Raw genomic sequence first — 22,629 nt, forward strand, 5'->3', positions numbered from 1 at the left:
GTGACAGAAAGAAGGAAAGTGAGAAAGCAAGCCACCAGGTCCAGGACTCGAACTACTGTTGACCATGTAGAAATCTAGTGCCTTAACCACCATGCCATCTGCCAGCCCCTGTTTCTTTTTCTTTCATCTCTTCCCTCTGCTCTCTCTTTTTTTAAATTTAATTCGATTAATTAATTTATTTATTTTTATACATTCAATCACATTATTTAACTTACAAAGTGAACATGTCAATATGTGAACATTTCTCCCCAATCTAGTTGATCAAAATATCTTTAACAGATAACCCCGCTACCTCTCTGTCTCGTCAATGCTCTCTCTCCGTATCCTTCTTCCAAATGTCTTTCCCCAGACCCCACTCCTCCACTTACACCACATCTGGCAATCACACCCATCTCTTGTGTTTGTACATCCTTTAGTCAGTCAGTTTCAGTCATAGAGTGCAGACACTTGGTATATATTAAGTGGGGACATACAATGTCCCTCTGCTCTCTTATTTTTGTAATTTTTGTTTTACTTCCCTTGCCCATTTTTTTCTTTTTTCATATTTATTAATGATACCTTAGGTACTTAAAAAAAAAAAAAAAACACAGAATTATTTATTTTCTTCCTTCCTTCCTTCCTTCCTTCCTTCCTTCCTTCCTTTCTTTTTCTTTCTCTTTCCAATTTGACCAGAGACAGAGAGAGAAAGGGAAAGTGAAAAGGCAAGCCATTGTGTCCAGGACTCAAACAATGGTTGGCCATGTGGGAATCCAGCCTTAACCACCACACCACCTGCCAGCTGTACCTTAGGTACTTCTAAAAAGCAAGCTGAGCGATCTTCATCTGCTATTTTATTTAGAAAAAAAAATTACCCATCTCAAGAAAAATGGTTTTATCTCTTAATCTCCTTTTGCTTAGAATGTTGCTTCTCCTTTTGTTTTGTTTTTTTTGTTTGTTTGTTTTTGTTTGTTTGTTTTGGAGAGGTTTTTGCTATAGGGCACGTGTGCTTGCCACGGAGAGAGAGACAGAGAGATAGAAAGTGAGAAATCGCCCCCCAGTGGGGATGGCCACACCGCAGTCCCTTCTCCTCTGTTCTCCTCTTGGGATCTTGGGCATGCACGCACACGGCGTGAGTTTAAGGCACCAGGTCTGGTACATCAACCGGGGTTGACCACGCGGGAGTCCAGCAATATAGCCATTACACTAACTGCTGGTCCCAGAATGTCTCTTCTCTTTTTAAAACTGGGCAAGACTACAAAGAAATTAGGGAATTAATAATTTGTTTTTACTCTAAGGAAATGAGAAAACAAATTCATCTTCATTCACAAAGAAGAAATCCTACTTTAGGAACTAGCTGGATTCTAAAACACATCAGAGTAATACTTTTTGTCATTAGTCTTGAGAACTTTCAAAGTATTATAAATTATAGGGGACAAACTATATTGTAAAAATAAATATTAAGCAAGCCCAACTTATTTCACTAACATGAAAGATAATTGTGTTTGTGTTAAAGATTGTGTAATTTTTATTCTATAGTGCATTACCCTCTCTTTTTCCTTATTACTAATTTTTTAATTGGCAGACAGTGTATGTGCTTGACAGAGAGAGGCAGAGACAGGTGGAGAAAGCACTTCTCAGTGGGGTACAGTCACTCCACAGTCCTCCATTTCTCTGATCTGTTAGGATTTGGGTCATGCTCTCACGCAAACCCAGTGTGGTTTTCAAGCCATCAGAGCCAGGATTCAAACTGTGTGCAACCATATGGAATCCAGGCTCCCTTAACCACTCGAGTATGGGACTGGCCCCATCCCTTTTTCAGATATATTTCCTTTTTTTTTTTTTTTTCTTGGTATCTGCCTCTTGCCAGAGATGGAGAAAGAGAAAGGGCAAACAAATAAAATTAGGTAAAATAAATAAATCTTTGAAAAAAAATTAAAAAAAAATAATAAATCTCCCTCCATGGGAGATGGCCACACCACAGTCTCTTCTCCATTCTCTCAGTATTTTGGGCACACATGCACACACGCCCAGCATATTTCTGAAGCTTCTACATCCAGGATTAGAACCACGCAGTCAGCCATGCAGGATCCAGCTACCTTAACCACGATGCCACCAACCGGCCCCATATTTTCTTAGAACTTATTTTGAGTCTTGATGATATTTGTTTTTTGTACATATTACCTGAAACCAAATTAATATTTAAGTATGCAGTGGATCCTCATTATTCATAGCTTTTTTATTTGCTGATTCACCTAGTTGGCTAACATTTATGTGTAACCCCAGAATTATTAATCATAGTGCATTTGTGGTTATTTATGGACCGGTGGAGAGCAGCAAAATATGTGAGTTGTTGAACTTGTGCTTGCCCAGATTAGGTCATGCAGGGCGTTACTTTCCTTCTTGTTTCAGTTCTCATTATAAACGTGTCCTTCTCATGTCCTGTTCAGTGCCTCATTTTTCACATTTTGTGCTTTTGATTGGTGATTTTTCTATTTAAATGCTAAAGTACTGTCTAGTGTTCCTGAGCAAGAACACTGTGATTTGCTTTATGGAAAAAATTTGTGTGTTAGATAAGCTTTGTTCTGACCTGAGTTATAGTACTATTGGTGTATAGTATGCTGTTGGTCAGGTTCAGTGTTAATGAATTAACCATATATATTAAAAAGATGTCTTAATTTTTTTTAGTTAACTTTATGTATGTATGTACGTACATATGTATGTATGTATCTTAATTGACCAGAAGGGACAGGGTGAGAGCGAGAGAGAAAGAAAGTGAGAAAGCAAGCCGCCAGGTCCAGGACTCAAACTATGGTCAGCCATGTGCAAGTCCAGTGCCCTTAACCACCTTGCCACCTGCCAGCCTCAATAAGATGTCTTTAAATAGAAACATGCTTAAGACAAGGTTATGTGTTGATGAGTTGACAAAAATGTAAATAGGGGTTCTTAGTAATGACCTAAGAGAATCCCCATTAGAATGTTATAGTGGAAATAGAGCAAGCAATGACCCAAGAGAATCCCCTTCCCCAGTATAGCTAGTCTTAGAACCACCACTCTCTGTGACTGTTGCTACGCACAAAATACATGGCAGGTAAATCCAAACCATGTGTAAAGTATAGCTTTGGGCAACTGGTATAATGGTTATTAATAGTTGAAAGTAGTCAGACTTTTCAAAGGGGAACCTACAGTGTAGTTTTAACAACTTTGGATTTGGAAATAAAAATAAACACAAACTTTGTTATCAAAAACCATTTTGCTTTTCATCTGAAATAAGTTCATCTCTTTCAGAGTCAATGATGAGGATGTCAGACTGATGTTATGGGATACTGCTGGCCAAGAGGAATTTGATGCAATAACAAAGGCCTACTATCGAGGTAAAATGTGGGATTTTCTTATTTATTTTTGTTTGCACATGTTCTTTTGGTTAAATAAAGAACTTTGCTTTCTTTCTTTTCAATATAAGTGTTTCTTTTGAAGAATAGTTTTAAAATTTCAAAGTATTTTTTAAAACCCCAGTTTTACTATTTTAAAGATCTTATAGAATAGCAGATAATTGTATTATAGTGTGTCTGCCTTAGAATTTTATGACTCATACAGACATTCTTAGACCAAATCAATGAGAAACTTTTTTTAATTGCCAGAGGGTTCATGTGCTTGTCAGAAGGAGACACACAGAGGGAGGGAGAAGGCAACTCCAGTGGGATATGGTTATGCAACCCCTTCTCCAGCTCTACATCCTGTCAGGATTTTGAGTATGCACACACATGTACCCAGCATGTTTTTCTCTCTCTATTGTTTTAAAAAAAATTATTTCCTTTATTTTATTTATCTTATTTATTTTATTTTATTGTTGTTTTTAATTTGACCAGAGTGAGACACAGAGAGAGAGAGAGAGAAAGCAAGCTGCCAGGTCCGGGAATTGAACTGTGGTCAGCCATGTGGGAGTTCAGTGCCTTTAACTACCACCCCACCTATCAACTCCTATTTTTCTTTTTTAAAAAGTATCTTTTTTTTAGATATTTAATTTTATTATTATTATTTTAAATTTGTTATAGGGCACATGCACTCACCAGAGACAGAGAGAAAAAGGGAAAGTGAGAAGGCAAGCTGCCAGGTGCCATGTGGGATTCCAGTACCTTAACCACCATGCCATCTTCTGGCCCCCCAGAACATTTTTCAAGCCGCTGAGTTCAGGATTCAAACAGCAGTCAGCCGTGTGTTCTAGTTCCCTTAACCACTTCGCTGGCCCCAATGAGAAACTATTAAATGTTTATTCTGACCCTAAAGGAATGACTCTAAGGTCAGAGAGTAGAAACTAACATGAAAACTTAAAGCCCCTACAAATGAGACGGGATTTTGCAGTGATGTGGGAAACTGTGCAGTAAAGCCTTTCTAGTACTATAACAGTTCAAAGGGGTGTGACATGCATGCAAGAGAAAGGAACCACATCCTGCAGTTGTGTTCTCCTAGCTATCTGGCCTTATCTCCAGCTGAATCCTCACACTTTGCCCTTGAGAAATCTCCGGATTATTTCTTTTTTCCATCATGCCTGGAGTACTTTCTTTTCCCACAAGACTTTCTTTTCCCCTTCGACCTTCAGTCTAACAACTAAGAAATCTGTGAAACATAATCAAATTAGGAATTTCATCAGCATCGATGTTGTTAATTAGCAGGTTCTAAATGTACAATTTTATTCTTGAATAAAGGTTTATGTGTGTTTTAATTGGGTCACTACCATCACCTTCCCCACACACTGAAGAAAAAAATAAGCAAAAAACTAAGGCGGAAACACCAGAACAGTAGTAGGCTTACATGTGATTTTCGTTATTTTCTTTTTACACACCTAGCTTTGTACTCTAAATTATCTGCATGAAATGTATGTTCTTTTTGTGAGAAAAAGATAGATTGGGCTTTTCTTTTAAGCTTTTGATGATTGAAGTGGCAGTATTACTTCTAATCAGTATTGGCTATTTTTGGAGAATATAATTGCCATCACATAGCTGTGATTTAAAAAACAAAACTGTGTGAATCTACAATTATCCCAAAATAAGAGGTTTTAATTTCCCACGTTAGCTGAGGTATTTTTAATGCTTTCACCAGTTTCTGCCATAAGACTGTGTCCAAGATTATTACCTTTTAAAAAAAGCTTGGCTTATCTAGTTTGTTGTGTGCTTTTTATTACAGTTTAGTACTTTTTAGGTCTTCACAAATCATCATTTTCTCCTTATGTTGACAAACACCATTCTTTGCTAGAACCTAAAAAGAGAATCCATAATTACTAGTATTTACATGTTAATTTACTGTGGGTGATATTTAAATTACTTTTCACTGGGTTTCATTTGGACTTTAAGGCTTTAAATAGCTTTGGTTTCCCTATAGTTAACATTTAAAACAAATGATTTTATTGTTATTTTGTTTGCTATAGTTCACATGCATTTACCAAAGTGAGGTAAAGAGAGAAGGAAAGTGGGACCAGCAGTTAGCGTAATGGCTATGTCGCTGGACTCCCACATAGTCGACCGCAGTTCGAGTCCCAGACCCGGTGGCTTAAAACTCAACGCCGGGTGTGTGTGCGTGCGTGCCCAAGATCCGGACAGGAGAATGGAGGAGAAGGGATTGCGGCGTGGCCATCCCCCCTGGGGGGTGATTTTTCACTTTCTGTCTCTCTGTCTCTGTCTGGTGAGCACATGTGCCCTATAGCAAAAACCTCTCCAAAAAAAAAGAGAGAGACAGAAGGAAAGTAAGAAAGCAAGCCCCCAGTCCAGAACCTGAACCGTTGTCAGCTGTGTGGGACTCCAGTGCCTCAACTACCACGCCATCTGCCAGCCTCTGTACTTAAAATTTTAATTTAAAGAGGTCTTAAGCTTATAAATAGATGTCTGTTAAAAGCTTTAAAATGACAAAAAGGGTGGGATACTGAAACATGTTTTCAGTTTCAGCTCCTTATTTTCCAAAATTGTAAAAATAAATGTTTATTACAATACAATTTGAATTAAGAAACAGCAATTATACATACATTTCAAAAGTGATATTTTGAACATTCTTTTATTCTTAAAGAATGTTATTTTAAATTTAACTTTATTTATTTATTCACTTATTTTATTTTAATTTGACCAAAGAGAGACAGAGAGAGAGAAAGCAAGCTGCCAGGGCTGGGACTCGAATCATGGTCAGCCATGTGTGGGTCCAGCACTCCTAACCACCATGCCACCTGCTGGCCCCTCAAGCATTCTTTTATGCTTTATTCTGGGGTTCTAATGCCTTTGGTTGCTGACAACAGAAATACATTTTCAAACAGGCTTAAGCTACAAAGAAGATTTATCAATTTGTTTAATAAAAAGTCTCTAAGTAGCATAGCTTTAGGTTGTGATTTGTTCAGACTGTGACCTCACTGATTCTCCTGGCCTTGCCTCTCTCTGTATAGGATTTCTCATGCTGATTCTCCTCTTGGCTGCAAGATTGCTGCTATGAGCAATGCAAGCTTCATGCTTGGAGTCCTTGAGGAGATGGTTACTTCCCACTACAGCAGATCAGAAGTCCTCAGCTTTTCTCTGATTAGACCCTTGACTTGATTGCAGTAGTCAGAGGGATGTAATCAACTGGCCTGGCCCTCCCACCAGCACCACCACCACCACCACCACCACCACACACACACACACACACACACACACACACACACACGTCCCTCCTACAATCACACACACACACACACACGTCCCTCCTACAATCACACACACACCCGCTCTCCAACAGGACAGATTCATGCTACCTAAACCACATGGCTAATAAGGAACAGCAGAGAGGGGCACTTAGAACGGGATGCGAGGTAGGCAATCAGATAATATCTCCTACTAGTGTAATTCAAATAAAGATGTAATGAAATAGAAATAGAGTAGGAAGAGAAGGTAAGGACCAGGAAAAATTAGTAAAAAGACAAATTTAGTGATAGAAACACTATGCCCTATAAAGTTATGACTGACTTACTGAAATCTTAGAAATGTATTATTCACGGTGCATAAAAATCAACAAATTAAGCTTTTAAAAAGAAAAAGTGCATTATAATTCATTTAAAAGACCTGTTATAATAAATCCATAGCTCAAAGACGTAATTATGGACTTGGAATTCTGGCTTAATTGTATAGTGAGACATGTTGAAACATGATCTTGTAAATAGGTTATTACAGAGCACAGCTTATATTAGGAAGCCTTTTGGAATCCCAGATGACTCCTCTAAAAACTCCTAAGAAAGTCTACTTCAGGCAGTAAAAACCAGTGTTTGCTTTGTACAGAAAAGATACAAGATAAAATAGATTTTTATTATAGTTTTTATCATTGTGACTTTGGCCTGTAGGGGAGGGAAACTTCCTTCAGCTCATGTCTTTTCTGGTCACTCTCAAGTAATTTTTCTCAGTGCCTCATAGTTAATTCATAGTCATAAACATAATCGAAATAAGGTTATCTGAATTTGAATAGCCAATCCTCCAAAACTCCAGATAAATTTAGAATTAAATCCATTATCCATCAGGGACTTTTAGCAGGCCAGTACCTGTGGTCTAGGAAGAGTATGTTCATTGCTTTTCTCCTCCTCTACTTTTCTTACTGAGCTTGCAAAAGAGGTTTCTTTCTTCTGCATTAGACCTTGGCTGAGAGGGAGCTGGAAGGCAAGAGTACTGTGGCAGGTGCTGCTGTTATCGCTTAGGGCCCTCAGAGTGTCAAATGTTTGAAGATAATTCTTATTTCTTTTCTTTTTAATTTTCTTTATTATTTTTTTCATTTGCCCTAGGGCATATGCATTCATAAGAGAGAAAGGGAAAGTGAGAAGGCAAGGTCCCAGGTCCAGGACTCAAACTGCAGTTGGCCATGTGCAAGTCCAGCGCCTCAACCACCACATCACACCCCTGAAGAAAACTATTTTTCTAGGTAATTGTCCCAGATTACTTCAAGTTTCCCATGCTTGATCCTCCCCCCCTGCCCACCCCCATTTCAGGGCATGTACACTTAATCCTGGCAGTTACTTTTTTCCCTTTGTAATCCATTGGAGTCAAACCTAGGGGAGGAAAACTTTCTCTTCCCTCTTGGGGCAGGGTTGGGGGGGCTGTGAATTAAGCTAAGGAAAGGCAGATTAGTAAGAGGATAAGTTTAATCATATCCATGTGGGCATTCACAGAAAAATGTGACTCGAGAAACTAGTTGGAGTTTGGGACATGCCATCTTACTAGAGGAAGGGGACGGGGGAAGGGCACTTCATAGAATGACTTTTTCGTAAGATAAATTGGCCCTTTGGAGAATAGATGGGACATATGATAGTTTTGTGACAGTGTTAGGTGTGGTACTGGCCATGAGTCAGTCTTCTCTGTCCAGAAGATTTATAACAGTTACTAAGTCCTTTTGAGAGACTTGCTTTAGGCAGATAAGGGGTTTCTGGAACTCAAATGCCTTTTGCTTAAAATAATCTTTATGCCTCTGATCCATGAGTATTCTACCTTCACTCTCCTCCACCTGTCCTCCTGTCTCCAAGTGGCCTACTGAACTTTTTTTTTTTTTTTAAGGTTTTTGCCATAGGGTGTGTACACTCGCTGGAGAGAGACAAAGTGAGTGAAAGTGAGAAATCACCCCCTCAAAGGAGGGTGACCACAGCATAGTCCCTTCTTCTCCTTTCTCTTCCTGGGACTTTGGGCATGCACATGCCTGCACCTGGTGTGATTTTCAAGCCTCTAGATCTGGTACTCAAACCATGATTGGCCATGTGGGAATCCAGTGCCTTAATGACTGTGCCACCTGCTGGCTCCCCTACTGGACATGTTTCAAAATGACCTCATGGTGGTATAAAGCATGAGAAATATCTTTTCCTTCAAGCCTTCTAAATTCATGGTGAAAGCCCCATAGCAAAAGACAGATCAACAATAGAAAAACACACGAATTTATTTAAGTTTTAAGTGACACATAAGGAAATGAGATGCTAAAGAAATAGTTAAACCTAGTGTGTGTGCTTTCTTTTTTTAAGAGAGATTTTTGCTATAGGATGCATGCGCTCACTGGAGAGAGAGAGAGAGGGGTAGAAAGTGAGAAGTCAGAGAGAGAGAAAGTGAGAAAACCCCCCCACACACAGCTTTCCGCAGGAATGGCCACACCACAGTCCATTCTCCTCTCAGGATTTTGGGCATGTACACATGTTCCCAGGGTGAGTTTTAAGCCTCCAGGCTCTGTGACTTGAACCGCAGTGTTAGGTGCATACAACTTGCTCTGGAGATTTGTGTACTGCTGTACCTACAGATGGTGACTACGCGTTTTAGGACTTATTTTTTTCATCTTTTTTTTTTTTTTTTTTTTTTGTTATCTCCTTTCCATCTTGACATTGGAAAAATCCAGTTCTCCTGTATTTTAATAGTCACATACTCTTATTTTTTTTTTAAATTGTGGGCATGTATGCTTGCTGGAAAGAGACAGGTAGAGAGAGGGCAAAAGCACCCCTCAGTGGGACAGAGTGATGCCACAATCCCTTCACCATTTCTCTCATTTTATTCCCTACTAAATTATTTTGGTTGCTATAAACATGCTTTTTCTGGGAACAGCAGTTAGCATAATGGCTATGTCACTGAACTCCCATGTAGCTGACAGCAGTTCGAGTCCCGGACCCGGTGGTTTAAACTCACACCGAGCACGTGTGCGTGCGTGCCCAAAATCCCAAGAGGAGAATGGGGGAGAAGGGACTGTGGCATGGCCATCCCCCCCTGGGGGAGTGATTTCTCGCTTTCTGTCTCTCTGTGTCTTTCTGGTGAGCATATGCACCCTACGGCTAAAACCTCTCAATAATAAAAAATGCTTTTTCTTTTATTCTTTGGTCCTTGATTTTTCTTTTTAAAAATTAATTAATTAATTAATGTATTTTTTTTTAAGAGAGATTTTTGCTATAGGGCATCTGTGTTCACCAGATAGGTAGAAAGCAAGAAATTACCCTACCCCCATAGGGGGATGGCCATGCTACAGTCCCTTCTCCATTCTCCTCTCAGGATTTTGGGCACATATGCACACACTCCTAGTGTATTTTAAACCACTGGGTCTGGAACTTGATCCATGGTCAACTAAGTGGGACTCTGGCAACATAACTATATTTTTCTTAAGAATTATTTTATTTGACTTTATTTATTTATTTTAATTTGACCAGAGAGGAACAGAGTAAGAGAGAGAGGGAAAGTGAGAAAGCAAGCCACCAGGACTGGGACTCAAACTGCATGACCATGTGGGGAGTCCAGCACCCCTAACCACCACACCACCTGCTGGCCCATGGCAATGTAACTGTTATGCCATCTGCTGGTCCCTCTTTTTATTTTTATAATGCTATTTTTGCTATAGGGTGCCTGTGCTCACTGGAGACAGAATGAGAGAAAGTGAGAAATCACCCCACAGTAGGGATGGCCATGCTGCAATCCTTTCTCCTCTATTCTCCTCTCGGGATTCGGGGCATGCATGCACATGCACCCAGCATGTTTCAAGCCATGGGTCCGGGACTCGAACTGTGATCAGACATGTGGGAGTCCAGAACCATAACCACTATACCCCAGTCCTTGATTTTTAAAAATAACATTGAGCTTTTCCTTTTTTTTTTTTAAGAATTTATTTAACTGTATATGTCATTATTTATTATTTTTAATTTGGCCAGAGACAGAGAGACATAAGGAAAGTGAGAATGCAAGCCATCATGTCCAGGACTTGAACCATGGTTGGCCATGCGGGTGTCCAGTGGTTTAACTACCACGCCACCTGCCAGCCCCCATATTGAGCTTTTCTTAATCCTTCTTACTGAAGGTCTTTTTGCTTTTGTTTTTAAATGTTCAAGAACTTATATACCTGAAAATACTCTAGTGTACCCTAAAATGTAAATGACAGCTGACTGGATCTAAAATTCTAGGCTTAAAGTTAACAAATAGAGTTTTATAATAAAGAGTACTTTCTTTGTTAAATTATGATTAAATAATTTTACATGTCATTTATGTAAATGTTATAGTTCAAGTAAATATAAACTTATTTATCAGTTTACTAATTGGCTTGCACAGTATTCCTCTGGAAATGTACAAACTCTTTTTGGCTTGAGAGTCATCCTAGTACGAGGATATCGTGACTCTTGGTAGGAAACTCATTCCAGAGAGATTTGTAAGAAAGGGCTTTGAGTAAGAAAACTTTCTTTGATTCCTGGAAATCAAGACCCCCTGGGATGTTTTTCTCTTGTCACTCATCCACCCACTTTCGTCACTGTCCTGCCCGAATCATCAGCTAATAACTTGTAAGGCTGCTTCTTCTAGGAGGTTTCTGGGTTTTATTTTAATCTTAGGTATTATCAGCCTGTAGCGATAGTCGATGGTTAAAATATTGTCAGTAGATACAGTATGGTAATTAGGTAAATAGTAAAAACCAAATTAAGTTTTACCCCCTCAATCAGATACATCTATAGATTCAAGTATAGGTATATTTACTCTTGGCAATGGTTCGCAAATTATGTTCCTTTGGATCAGTGGTATTCTACCTCTAAAATAATACACATTTTTTAAAAAAAGTAAATAGAATGAGTAAATATTTTTTCTCTCATAGATTTTTCTTAAGTCTCTGCTGAAGGAAATTATGAAGCAAATTACAATATGGACAGGAAGAAATTGGCAACAGAAATTCATGCTTGGTTTACCATTCTCTTTAGCTCTTATAATGGGATTAAATATATCACTGAATATTTGTAGTGTTCCAAAAAGAACATATGTGGCTTTGAAGGTACTTTGACACTTGAAGATGTCTGCGGACCAATGGTCTTGATTAAAAATTGGTTCTTTGAATTAGAAAATAGAGTTTACATGTTAAAAAATAAGCAGTGTTATAAAGAAGACTTCAGCATCTATTTACATAAAAGTTGTTTTGAATAGGTAAAAGTTGCGCCTACTCTGCACAGAATTGTTTTGTTCATGAACATAAATAACATTTTTATTTTGTCACTTTACAGGAGCCCAGGCTTGTGTGCTTGTATTTTCTACCACAGACAGGGAATCTTTTGAAGCAATTTCCAGTTGGAGAGAGAAAGTAGTAGCTGAAGTTGGCGATATACCAACTGTACTAGTACAGAACAAGATTGACCTCTTGGATGAATCTTGTATAAAGAAGTAAGGTGGTTACTTTCGGGAGGAGGGAAAGGGGACTGTAATTCTATACATTTAAAACATTTTATTTATTTGTTTATTTATTTGGCCATAGGGTATGTGTGCTTGCTGGAAAGAGACAGAGACAGATAGAGAGGGAAAGTGTGAAATCACCCTCTGGGGGGATGGCCATGCTGCAATCCCTTCTCCATTCTCTTGAGATTTGGGGCATGCATATACATACAGCACACACCTGGTGTGATTTTAAACTGGTTGGCCATGTGGGAGTCCAGAGCCTTAACCATGCCCCCTATTTATTTAACTTTTTTTTTTGGAGAGGTTTTTGCTATAGGGCGCGTGCGCTCGCCAGACAGACAGAGACAGAGACAGAGAGACAGAAAGCGAGAAATCACCCCCCAGGGGGGATGGCCACGCCACAATCCCTTCTCCTCCATTCTCCTCTCGGCATCTTGGGCACGCACGCACACGCACCTGGCGTGAGTTTAAGCCACCGGGTCCGGGACTCGAACCACGGTCGACTATGTGGGAGTCCAGCGACATAGCCATTATGCTAACTGCTGGTCCCTATTTATTTAACTTTAAAGTATTTTTTAAATTTATTATAGAATGCAAGTACATATGAGAGAGAGAGAGAGAGGGAAAAGTGCATCCTTCATGGGGTTTGATCATGCAACGATCTCCTTCTCTAGTCCTCTAGTCCATCTGATCTTGGGTATTCATGCATGTGCCCAGCATGTTTCAGGCTGACTAGAGGGAATTTTAATGATGGTAGTCATGTGGGATTAGCCAGCCCAAAACATTTTAATATTTGCGCAGAACTACAAAATGTAAGAAAGGCTTTACTTAAATTTTTCTCCGAGCTAGTCTGTGTTATTAGTTTAGCTTATAAACATTATACCGGAGCCAGCAGGTAGCATGATAATTAAGGTATACTGGACTCCCACATGGCTGACTATGGCTCAAGTCCTGGACCTGGTGACTTATTTTCTCACTTTCCCTCTCTCTAATCTGTCTCTCTCTTTCTTTTCAATTTTAAGAATTATTTTTTATTTAACTTTATTTATTTTTAATTTTGACCAGAGAGGAACAGAGAGAGGAAGGAAGGGAAACTGATAAAGCAAGCCGCCAGGTCCATGACTTGAACTGCAGTCACCCATGTGGGAGTCCAGCACCCTTAACTACCATGCCACCTGCTGGCCCCTTAATCTGTCTCTTTCTGGTAAGTATGTATGCCCTATAGCTAATTAAAATAATAATAATGATAAAATTAAATAATTCTTTTTAAAAAAATCACACTGATTCATAAGTAGAAAAAATTAAAGGGGGGGCCAGCAGGTGGCATAGTGGTTAAGGCACCAGACTCCCATATGGCTAACCACAGGTCAAGTCCTGTACTTGGCAGCTGGCTTTCTTACTTTCTCTCTCTCTCTCCCTCTTTCTCTCTCCCTCTCTCTCTCTCTCTCTCTCAGTTGCTCTGTGATCAAATTGAAAAAACTATGATGCTGATTAATAAAATTAAATAATTCTTAAAAAATCAATAGAAGGAATTTTAAAAGCCTTTTTAGAATTCCAGTATAAACTTCTTGTATCACAAATCCAGTTCTTCATGTTAAATCAAATGTAGGGGTTAGCAGGTGGTGTAGTGGTTAAGATGCTGGACTCCCACATGGCTGACCACGGTTCTAGTCCCAGACCTGGCAGCTCAAAATTCACTCCAGGCACATGTGCATGCATGCCCATAATCCTGAGAGGAGAATGGAGGAGAAGGGATTGTGGCATGGCCATTCCCCCTGAGGGGTGATTTTTCACTCTCTCTCTCTCTCTCTCCATTTCTGTTCCTGTGGTAAGTGGAAGCACCCTATAGCAAAAATCTCTCTCTAAAGAAATCAAACTTAGACATAGTAAGAATGTTAAGAAGAGTACTCCTAGATGGTTTAATGTCTAGAATAATTAGCTACCCTATGTGGATGAATTTAGAGTTCTCTTATGTTCAAATTAGTGAACGAAATTTAGCATCCAGATATTTCTGTTGATAAATATTTACTCATTGCATTATTAATATTCTTTCTGGCTTTGGAAATCTTTTGTGTGTGTGTTTTCTTATATAAGAAGTTGACAAATCAACCCAACAGTCAGTGGTAAAAAGAACATTTATCTTGTCATATTTTCTGTGGGGCAGGAATTTGGGAATGATTCAGCTTGGTAGTTTTCTATGAAGTTGCAGTCAAAATGTCAGCTTAGGCCTATAGTCATGGCAAGCCTTGACTGGCACTAGACCACCCACTTCCCTATTAGCTCACTTACTTGGCCAAAGTCCTTAGTTCCTTGCCATGTGGGCTTCTCCTCAGAGTTGCCTTAGTGTTACCACAGCATGGCAGCTGCCTTCCAAAGAGCTGGTGATCTGAGAGAGACCAACACAGAAGCCACATTGTCTCTCACACCTAGTCCTAGAAGTCATATTCTGTCCCTTCTGTTGTACAGTATTAGACACACAGACCCACCTGGGATAGTGTGGAGAAGACTGCATAAGGGTATGAAGATCAGGAAGCAAGAGTGTCACAGGGAGCCTTCTGGAGTGTGGTTGCCTGGGCTCTATTAAAACTAAAACCAGGTGGGACCAGCAGATGGCGTAATGGCTATGTCGCTGGACCCCCATGTAGTCGACCACAGTTTGAGTCCTGGACCCAGTGGCTTAAACTCAGGTGTGCATGCCCAAGATCCTGAGAGGAGAATGGAGGAGAAGGGATTGCGGTGTGGCCATCCCCACCTCCCCGGGGGGAGGTGATTTCTCGCTTTCTGTCTGTCTCTTTCTGGCGAGCGCACACGTCCTATAGCAAAAACCTCTGAAAAAAAAGAAAGAAAAAGAAAAACTAAAACCAGGAATCCTAATAAAGCTGAAATTAGGAGTCCCCTCTTGTAAACACAATCATTAATATTCTGGCTTTGACTTTTGGCAGCAAAGTTGTTTCATGGCCAATGAAAATAAGTTATTCATTGTAAGAATTTCAGAGTAATTAAAATCAATTGTTCTTTTAAAAAAAGAAAAATAATTAAAAATTATATTGGGGGCTGGCAGGTTGCGTGGTAGTTAAGGGCACTGGACTCTGACATGGCTGACCATGGTTCTGGTCCTGGAACCGGACCTGGTGGCCTGCTTTCTCACTTTCCCTCTCTCTTTCTCACTCACTCTCATTCTGTCCCTCTCTGGTAAAATTAAAAAGTAAAGTTAAATAAAATAATTCTTTTAAAAAATGATATTGAATATTTTTAGGGCTATAGAGAGATAAGTGACTTTGTGTAGGAATTTCAAAAAGTTCATAGAAAAATGAAATTAAAATACGAGTTTACTGTGGCTCAAAAAATAGAAATCTAGGGAACCAGCAGTTAGCGTAATGGCTATGTCTCTGGACTCCCACGTAGTCGACCGCGGTTCGTGTCCCGGACTGGGTGGCTTAGAACTCACGCCGGGCGCGTGTGCGTGCGTGCCCAAGATCCCGAGAGGAGAATGGAGAAGGGATTGCGGCGTGACCATCCCCCCTGGGGGGTGATTTCTCGCTTTCTGTCTCTATGTCTCTCTCTGTCTGTCTGGCGAGCGCACGCGCCCTATAGCGAAAATCTCTCAAAAAAAAAAAAATAGAAATCTATGCCTACTTTTTTTATAATATGCATTTTCCATGAACTCACACAGAAAAGTCTTCTGTTTACAGTTACAGTATAATAGCTGGTATTTATCCCCTAACATAAAATTCTTCCTAAGTGCAACCATAGCTTTCAACCAGTTTTATTTAAGTGGGCATCAATATCAAGCTTCTTTAAAGAGAAATATGAACATTTTTTGAAAGGTCTGATACATGTTGTTCCACCCTGCCAATCTGTATTCAATAAATGTAAATCAAAAGTAGCTTAAAAGAAACTATCAGAAAGTACCTTTAAAAGCTTTTTCTTTAATTGATGTGCAGTGAGGAAGCTGAGGCACTGGCAAAAAGGTTAAAGTTGAGATTCTACAGAACATCAGTGAAGGAAGATCTAAATGTGAATGAAGGTAAATTGACTTTAAAAAATATATGTATATGTATATTTATATATTACAAGAAATATGTTTTAGTCTTATTTTTGTTGCATTGTTCAGAAATTATATTTATAATAAGAACAAAATGTTTTTTGTCACCTTCCTTTAAATAAAATTTGAAGGCATTCTGCTTCTTTGAATTAAGAGTCCTTAATTATTTACTAGTATCCTTGAATACTTGTTACAAACCACAGCAAAACTCTGGTGGGGTTTTAGGTTATCATCATCTTCAAATATTTAAGCTATTTGTATATAGTGAGAGTGTGTGTGCATATCCCTGCATGTCTATATTTTTCATGCATACCTCTTTAAAAATCCTGAATTGTTTCAGAATTCCACAGTAGTAGATAGTTCATTACATATATAATAATTAATAATATTTCCAGTTATAAGAAAGTGAGACTAGAGAAAGATGAGTGTTATTTTTCTTATTCCAGAATTGCCACTTATTAGATTGTCATTTATGTGTCTGGATAATTTGTTCTCCTAAAAAAAGTAGACATCTTTTCAAGACTGAGCCAATTTAGTGTTATCGAATATTAGTCACTATTTAAACACTTGAAACAGAAGAGCTAATGACTATAAGTATTATTTCATTTTTTATTAATGAAATACTAGTACACATTTATTAGTATTATTATTGTTCTCAGATATTTCTGAAATAATTTTTAAAAGCTGAATTTTTAACTATATTGTATGCTTCTAATTTTAATTTAAAATTTGTTTAGTGAGAATAAATATTATAATAAATTATGTAAAATCATGGATTTACAAGCATAAATCATTTGACCTGGTTGGGGTTGGGGTGTTTTTTATTCTAGTTTTTAAATATTTGGCTGAAAAATATCTTCAGAAACTCAAACAACAAATAGCTGAGGATCCAAAACTAATGCATTCAAGTAGTAACAAAATTGGTAAGTACCCAGGAAATCAGAGCTCATGTTTACTTGCTAAATAGACTTTCCATTCATTATCATTACATTGACTTTTTGAATATATGCTTTTTTAAAAAAAGAAATGTAGATACAGAAAATATTCAGATCATTGGTTATTAAACTTAGAAGTATCAAGTTTCTTGTTAAAAGGTTTATTGAGTTAAAAAGGTCTTTTGGTTTTTCTTTTTCTTTTTCACTGTTGACTTTCCTAAATTGATTTGATAACATTAAATAGAGATATAAAGACTTTATAAAAGTTTGTTCTTTATATAAAGGGTTTTGTAAAACTTTTTTTCTGATTCTACCCTTGTGTTGTCCTGTACCTTTTTTTCTTTCAAGTTAAATTACAGCAAAACTTTTAGCATTCCATGAAGAACAAGTATATTGTCTTCACTTTTACAAGAACTGACTGACCATGTCTCCCTTTTTTAAAAAAATAATTGTTTAATTTTTTTCATCATTATTATTATTATTCCATGTCTTCCTTTTTGCTTGGTTTCCAGGATGATGATAAGAGTTAAAATTTTGGCTCAAAGGCCAACCATGGTTCGAATTACCTACAGGATGTTGTTTCTTTTGTGATACTTAACATATAATGTCTTATAGCATTACTTAATTGTATACTGTCTTGTCTCATTTTATTAGGTTGTAAACTTCTTGTGGTCAAAGAATTGGTCTTAGTCATCTTTATATGCTTAATAATGTTTCTGGCCCTAGAGTTTGTGTACATGGATACTAATAAATTGCAGATTATATCCGTAAGCAACATACTCAAAACGGAAACTATTGGGTTGTTGGGAAAGTCATTTTTGCATAGAAAACAGAAAAATAAGTTGTGATTTTCCCAATGACCCAATATAACAGTTAAAAGTTTTTATTTACTTCATCTCTTATCGAATCATTTTATTTCTAGACCATCTTTGTTACTGTTGTTGGCTATAGGGCGTGTGTGCTCGCCAGAAAGACAGAGACAGACAGAAAGTGAGAAATCACCCCCCATGGGGGATGGCCATGCTGCAGTCCCTTCTCTCCCATTCTCTTCTCTGGATCTTGGGCACGCATGCACACGTACCCAGCATGAGTTTAAGCCACTGAGTCCGGGACTCGAGCCGCGGTCAACTACATGGGAGTCCAGTGACATTGCCATTATGCCAACTACTGGTCCCACTTTCAGTGTTTTTATATACAGTATTTTTATAAATATGAAATCTTACAAATACTGTTGTTAACTATAAATCAGGTATTCTTGAGGAAGTTATATGATGTTATTAAAACTATTGTATTAACTGATTTCAAGTTTGAAAAATAGATTCTTCGTGAAACAATGGAGAACAATGTGCAGAATCTGCCACACTTTGGGTTAAAAAAGGGAGGTTAAAAAGGGGGATGGTGTATGTGACTGTGTGTATGCATTTTTACATATGTATAAAATAACCCTAGAAGGGTAGGAAAATTGATGAAATGCGTGCCTTTGGGTGGGAAAACTGGCAACAGGGAGATTAAAGTGAAAAGGAAACTTTACCATTACATGTTTTGTACCTTTCTAATTTTGTGCCATTTGTGTTAGCTATTAAAAATAGATGAAGCGCGGGACCAGCAGGTGGCGTGGTGATTGAGGTGCTGGACAGTCCCACATGGCCATCCATGGTTTGAGTCCTGGACCTAGTGGCTTGCTTTCTTAGTTTCCCTCTCTCTCTCTCTCTGGTCAAATTAAACTAAATGAATGAATAAATAAAATTAAATATTTCTTTAAAAAAATAAATGGAGCAAAAACAAAAGCTTTAAATTATAAATACTTAAGTGTCTATGGCTGTATGAATTGATAAGCATAATGTGATACATCCATATAATAGAATATTATTCATCCTTAAAAAGGAAAGAAGTTCTAAAGTATGATACAACATGGGGGATCCTTGAGACGTTATGCTAAGTGAAATAAACCAGGTATTCAAAACCATAGAGACAGACAATGTCAGTGCCAGAGGCTCGGGAGGGGGATGGAGAGTTATTTCCATTTTAAAGATGAAAAGAGCTGTGGAAGTGGATGGTGGGGATAGTTGCACAACATTATTAATGTACTTGATACCACTGAACTGTACATTTAAAATGGTGAAGGTGCTCAATTTTGTTGTATTTTGCTATAATAAAAAAATGATTATAAATGCTTGAAAATAGTACTGATTTTACTAACAAGATGGGTTCCATGACGTAATTCCAAGGTGTATTATTATCATCTCTGTGTTTTCCCTCAATTTATACAGGTGTCTTTAATACATCTGGTGGAAGTCACTTGGGTCAGAATTCAAGCACCCTTAATGGTGGAGATGTCATCAATCTTAGACCCAACAAACAAAGGACCAAGAAAAACAGAAATCCTTTTAGCAGCTGTAGCATACCCTAAGACATTTTGGGGTGAAAAAGTTGAATTACATTGTGCAATTCAGTAAGAAACACATCCAGCTGTCATGGCGTGTTGCAAGTTTTTTTTTTTAGCAGACTTTGCACCTAATAGCTCTCTGAAAATTGAGGGATTTAAATATTGTTCTGCAGTACTTCTGGGAATGTAGTGAGACCTCTGGTGGAAGAATTGCTGCCCTGTGGACTCATCTTTATTTCTGACATTAGACAAAGCTTCTCCTGTTTTTGATGTATTCCTCTTGTATGTTTTATCTTGTTTTGTTTTCTTAGGTCCTCATCTGTGTCATGCCACATCCTCTCATTCAGATTACTGTTGAGAAAGAACATAATAGACTGCCCTGGGATGTGTCATTAAATGGTCAGGATGAATGAATGTGTGCTTTTCATACTATGGAAATAATCGGCATTATCTATTTCAAAGTAATATAAAATGTTTATTTTTATGTCACCAGTTGTCACCACTCCCATTGCTGGCAGTGGGATAGGTGTTGGGGAAAAAATCTCAGTTCCTAACAAAGGATACCTGCTAGTGAGTCATCTTTTCTACTCAAAATACAGTCTCCTTAATTTTTCACACAAAATATATTTTGCAGCAGATAATCTTATGGCCTTTATTAGCATAAAAATTATTATATAGTATGTCATAGTTTTATTCTATATTAATCAAATGTGTGTGGGTCAAAGTGTTTCATTTCTATTAAAAAATGTTTTTGAAGAAATGCTGTAAGAAATGTCAAAAACTGATTTTGCTGAATTTTAAATGCTGGAAAATAAATGAAATGCCTAAATATATTGGTACAGATTTTAGTATTTTGGATCAAGGAAAGACAGGAAGTGTCCTTTTTCTGGAAGATACCAAAAAAAAAAAAAATGCTGAAAGGTAACCCCTAAATCTTGCCAGATTGCATTAGTGTGTATTTTGGCAATGTTACTTGTGCAATATCTGTTTCATGTATCATGTGGAGGTATGCATGTAGATACCTGGTACTGGAGTGAACTGAAGGTATGTGCAGTATTTAATGAAACAAATTCTCAATTCATTCATGACACCATTAACACATGTGTCTGTGCTTTTTTCGTTTTGTTTTCTTTTTCAATGAAAAGTTCCCTACATACATTTTGCAACATGAGCTTCGATTTAAGTGTTTTGTGCCAAAAATAAACCTAATTTTTCAGTGCTTTACTATAAGAATTTATATTGTTTATAATATCTTTTTAAAGCAGTTTTCCTCTCTGACAGGTATATAAAAGAGGAGTATAAACATTTTAAAGTTGGAGCATTTCCCAGGTGAGACTTTTGTAAAGCCTTTTCTGTATGGCCACCTGTAAGCCTGGTGAGCTCAGGCTGTCCCAAGACTAGCCAAGTCTTTGAGAAGGCACACACTGTCTGCAGTCACTCAGGAGGTCCTGGGAAGTGTGGTAGCACATCTAGCACCTTTTGCTGCTGAGAACCCAACTTTGAACGTTTAAGGTTATGCTGACCATTTTTTAAAATGCATAAAAGATGACCTTTAGTTCTAATCCAAATTAAGGATTTTTAAAATGCTCTGCAATGCTAAAGCATCCTTTTGTTTACAGATTTTTATATGGTATTTTAAGATTATCACTTAAAAATTTCTATAATCCTTGGATTGTATAGCACCTTCCTCAAGAGCTCTGTCAGCATCACATACAAAATAAATTGTTTTTAAGGAATGATTTAATATGTAATCATGTGTCAGAGCATCAATTTTGTAACATGGGGTGTAGGTTTACAACTAAGATAGTTGCATAAACTCTGTTAAAACTGATTATCATTCATCAGTGGTTTTGTTTTTAACCAGTACATAATTCCCTTTCAATGATCTGTTTTTTACAAGTTTTTCATAATATGTAAACATAACTTGGAAGATGCCTTTTTTATGTGCCCAAAGTTGACAGCTCACATATAATTTTTCGAAATGAAGCTAACACTACCAAAAAGAGAATGAACAACTTTCCTCGTTTGTACAGTAAAAAGCTATTGGCTTCAGAGTTGACAGTGTAGTGCTTAGAAAGACCTCTCAGTAATGTGTCCTCCATTGTGCCTGTAACTTTTAGGGCCTGAGACCTTTTGTGAAGATCTTAGAATGAGGAGTTGGCTTTAGGAGCTCATGTCTCAACTTAAAAGGGTTGTACATTCTTAATGTAAGATATTGTTAATTGTCAGCATCCTCAAAATCTTTGAAATGGTTTCTGATAACCTGCTGAAATATTCCCCATTAATCATTAGCTTATCTGTTTCTCTGAAAACAGAATGAACTGATGGGGTAAAATCTTGTCCCACACTGCACAGTCATCTAAAGAACAGATAGATTTACTCAATTTTAACTATTAATTACAAATATATGTAATATTGTCACTCTTTAGGTGTAACCTATAAAACATGTAAATCTATCATACAAATAAATTTATTTGCTTGTAATCACAATGGACTCTGAAATACCAATTCCCAAATTCCTGGACAACTGGATGATTTGGCTACAGTAATCTTTATTATGCGGTGGTTCTTTTTTTCTCTTTTGAAATAGCTACAGTAAGATGTTGGGAAATAATCTTTTAAAAATAAAAACTTTGGATTAAAAGGCAAATTGAAGCTCTCCTATATTTTTGTTACTAATAAAAACAGTAATTTTGTAAATTTTAATGGAAAACCACTTATGTGTATTGTACTGAGTTGCAATTATGCCCTCAAACTTAAAGTATACTGCTTGATAAAATTTTATGAGATTAATTCCAGTAAACAAAAAATAAATGCATCTACAATTTTGCCTGGCATGTGTGATGTGTGGAACTACTGTGGAACTAAATAGTAAAAAGTGTATACTGGGGGCCAGTAGATGATGTGGTGGTGAAGGCATTGCACTCCCACATGGGTGATTGATTTGGGTCCTGCACTTGGTGGCTTTCTCTCTCTCTCGTGTATGTGCCCTATAGCAAATGAAAAAGAAGTAATAAATAATTCTCTCTTTAAAAAAAGTGTGGAGACCAGCAGATGGCATAGTGGTTACATGACTGAACTCCCACATAGTCGACTGTGAGTCAAGTCTCTGTGGCTTGGACCTCACACTGG

The 22,629-nt window shown here is 37.7% G+C and overlaps 1 protein-coding gene across 3 annotated transcripts in view; it reads left to right on the forward strand.

The window, feature by feature from the left end:
• The window catches only part of RAB23 (RAB23, member RAS oncogene family), a 36,509-nt gene extending 14,095 nt beyond the window's left edge, over window positions 1-22,414 (forward strand). For 2 of the 3 annotated variants that reach the window (XM_006149176.3, XM_006149177.3), the window contains 5 exons: window positions 3,265-3,350; window positions 11,963-12,119; window positions 16,076-16,158; window positions 17,007-17,099; window positions 19,382-22,414. In XM_006149176.3, the coding sequence (XP_006149238.1) occupies window positions 3,265-3,350; window positions 11,963-12,119; window positions 16,076-16,158; window positions 17,007-17,099; window positions 19,382-19,521 (559 nt within the window). In that variant the 3' untranslated portion in view covers window positions 19,522-22,414. Of the gene's footprint in view, window positions 1-3,264; window positions 3,351-11,962; window positions 12,120-16,075; window positions 16,159-17,006; window positions 17,100-18,687; window positions 18,745-19,381 lie in introns of those variants that run through there. The other variant, XM_014588046.2, reaches the window with a different exon arrangement.
• The last annotated feature ends 215 nt before the right edge of the window (window positions 22,415-22,629 follow it).

The sequence above is a fragment of the Tupaia chinensis genome, unplaced genomic scaffold, assembly GCF_000334495.1.
Source record: "Tupaia chinensis unplaced genomic scaffold, TupChi_1.0 Scaffold000256_1, whole genome shotgun sequence".
In the NCBI taxonomy this organism is placed as follows: Eukaryota; Metazoa; Chordata; class Mammalia; order Scandentia; family Tupaiidae; genus Tupaia; species Tupaia belangeri.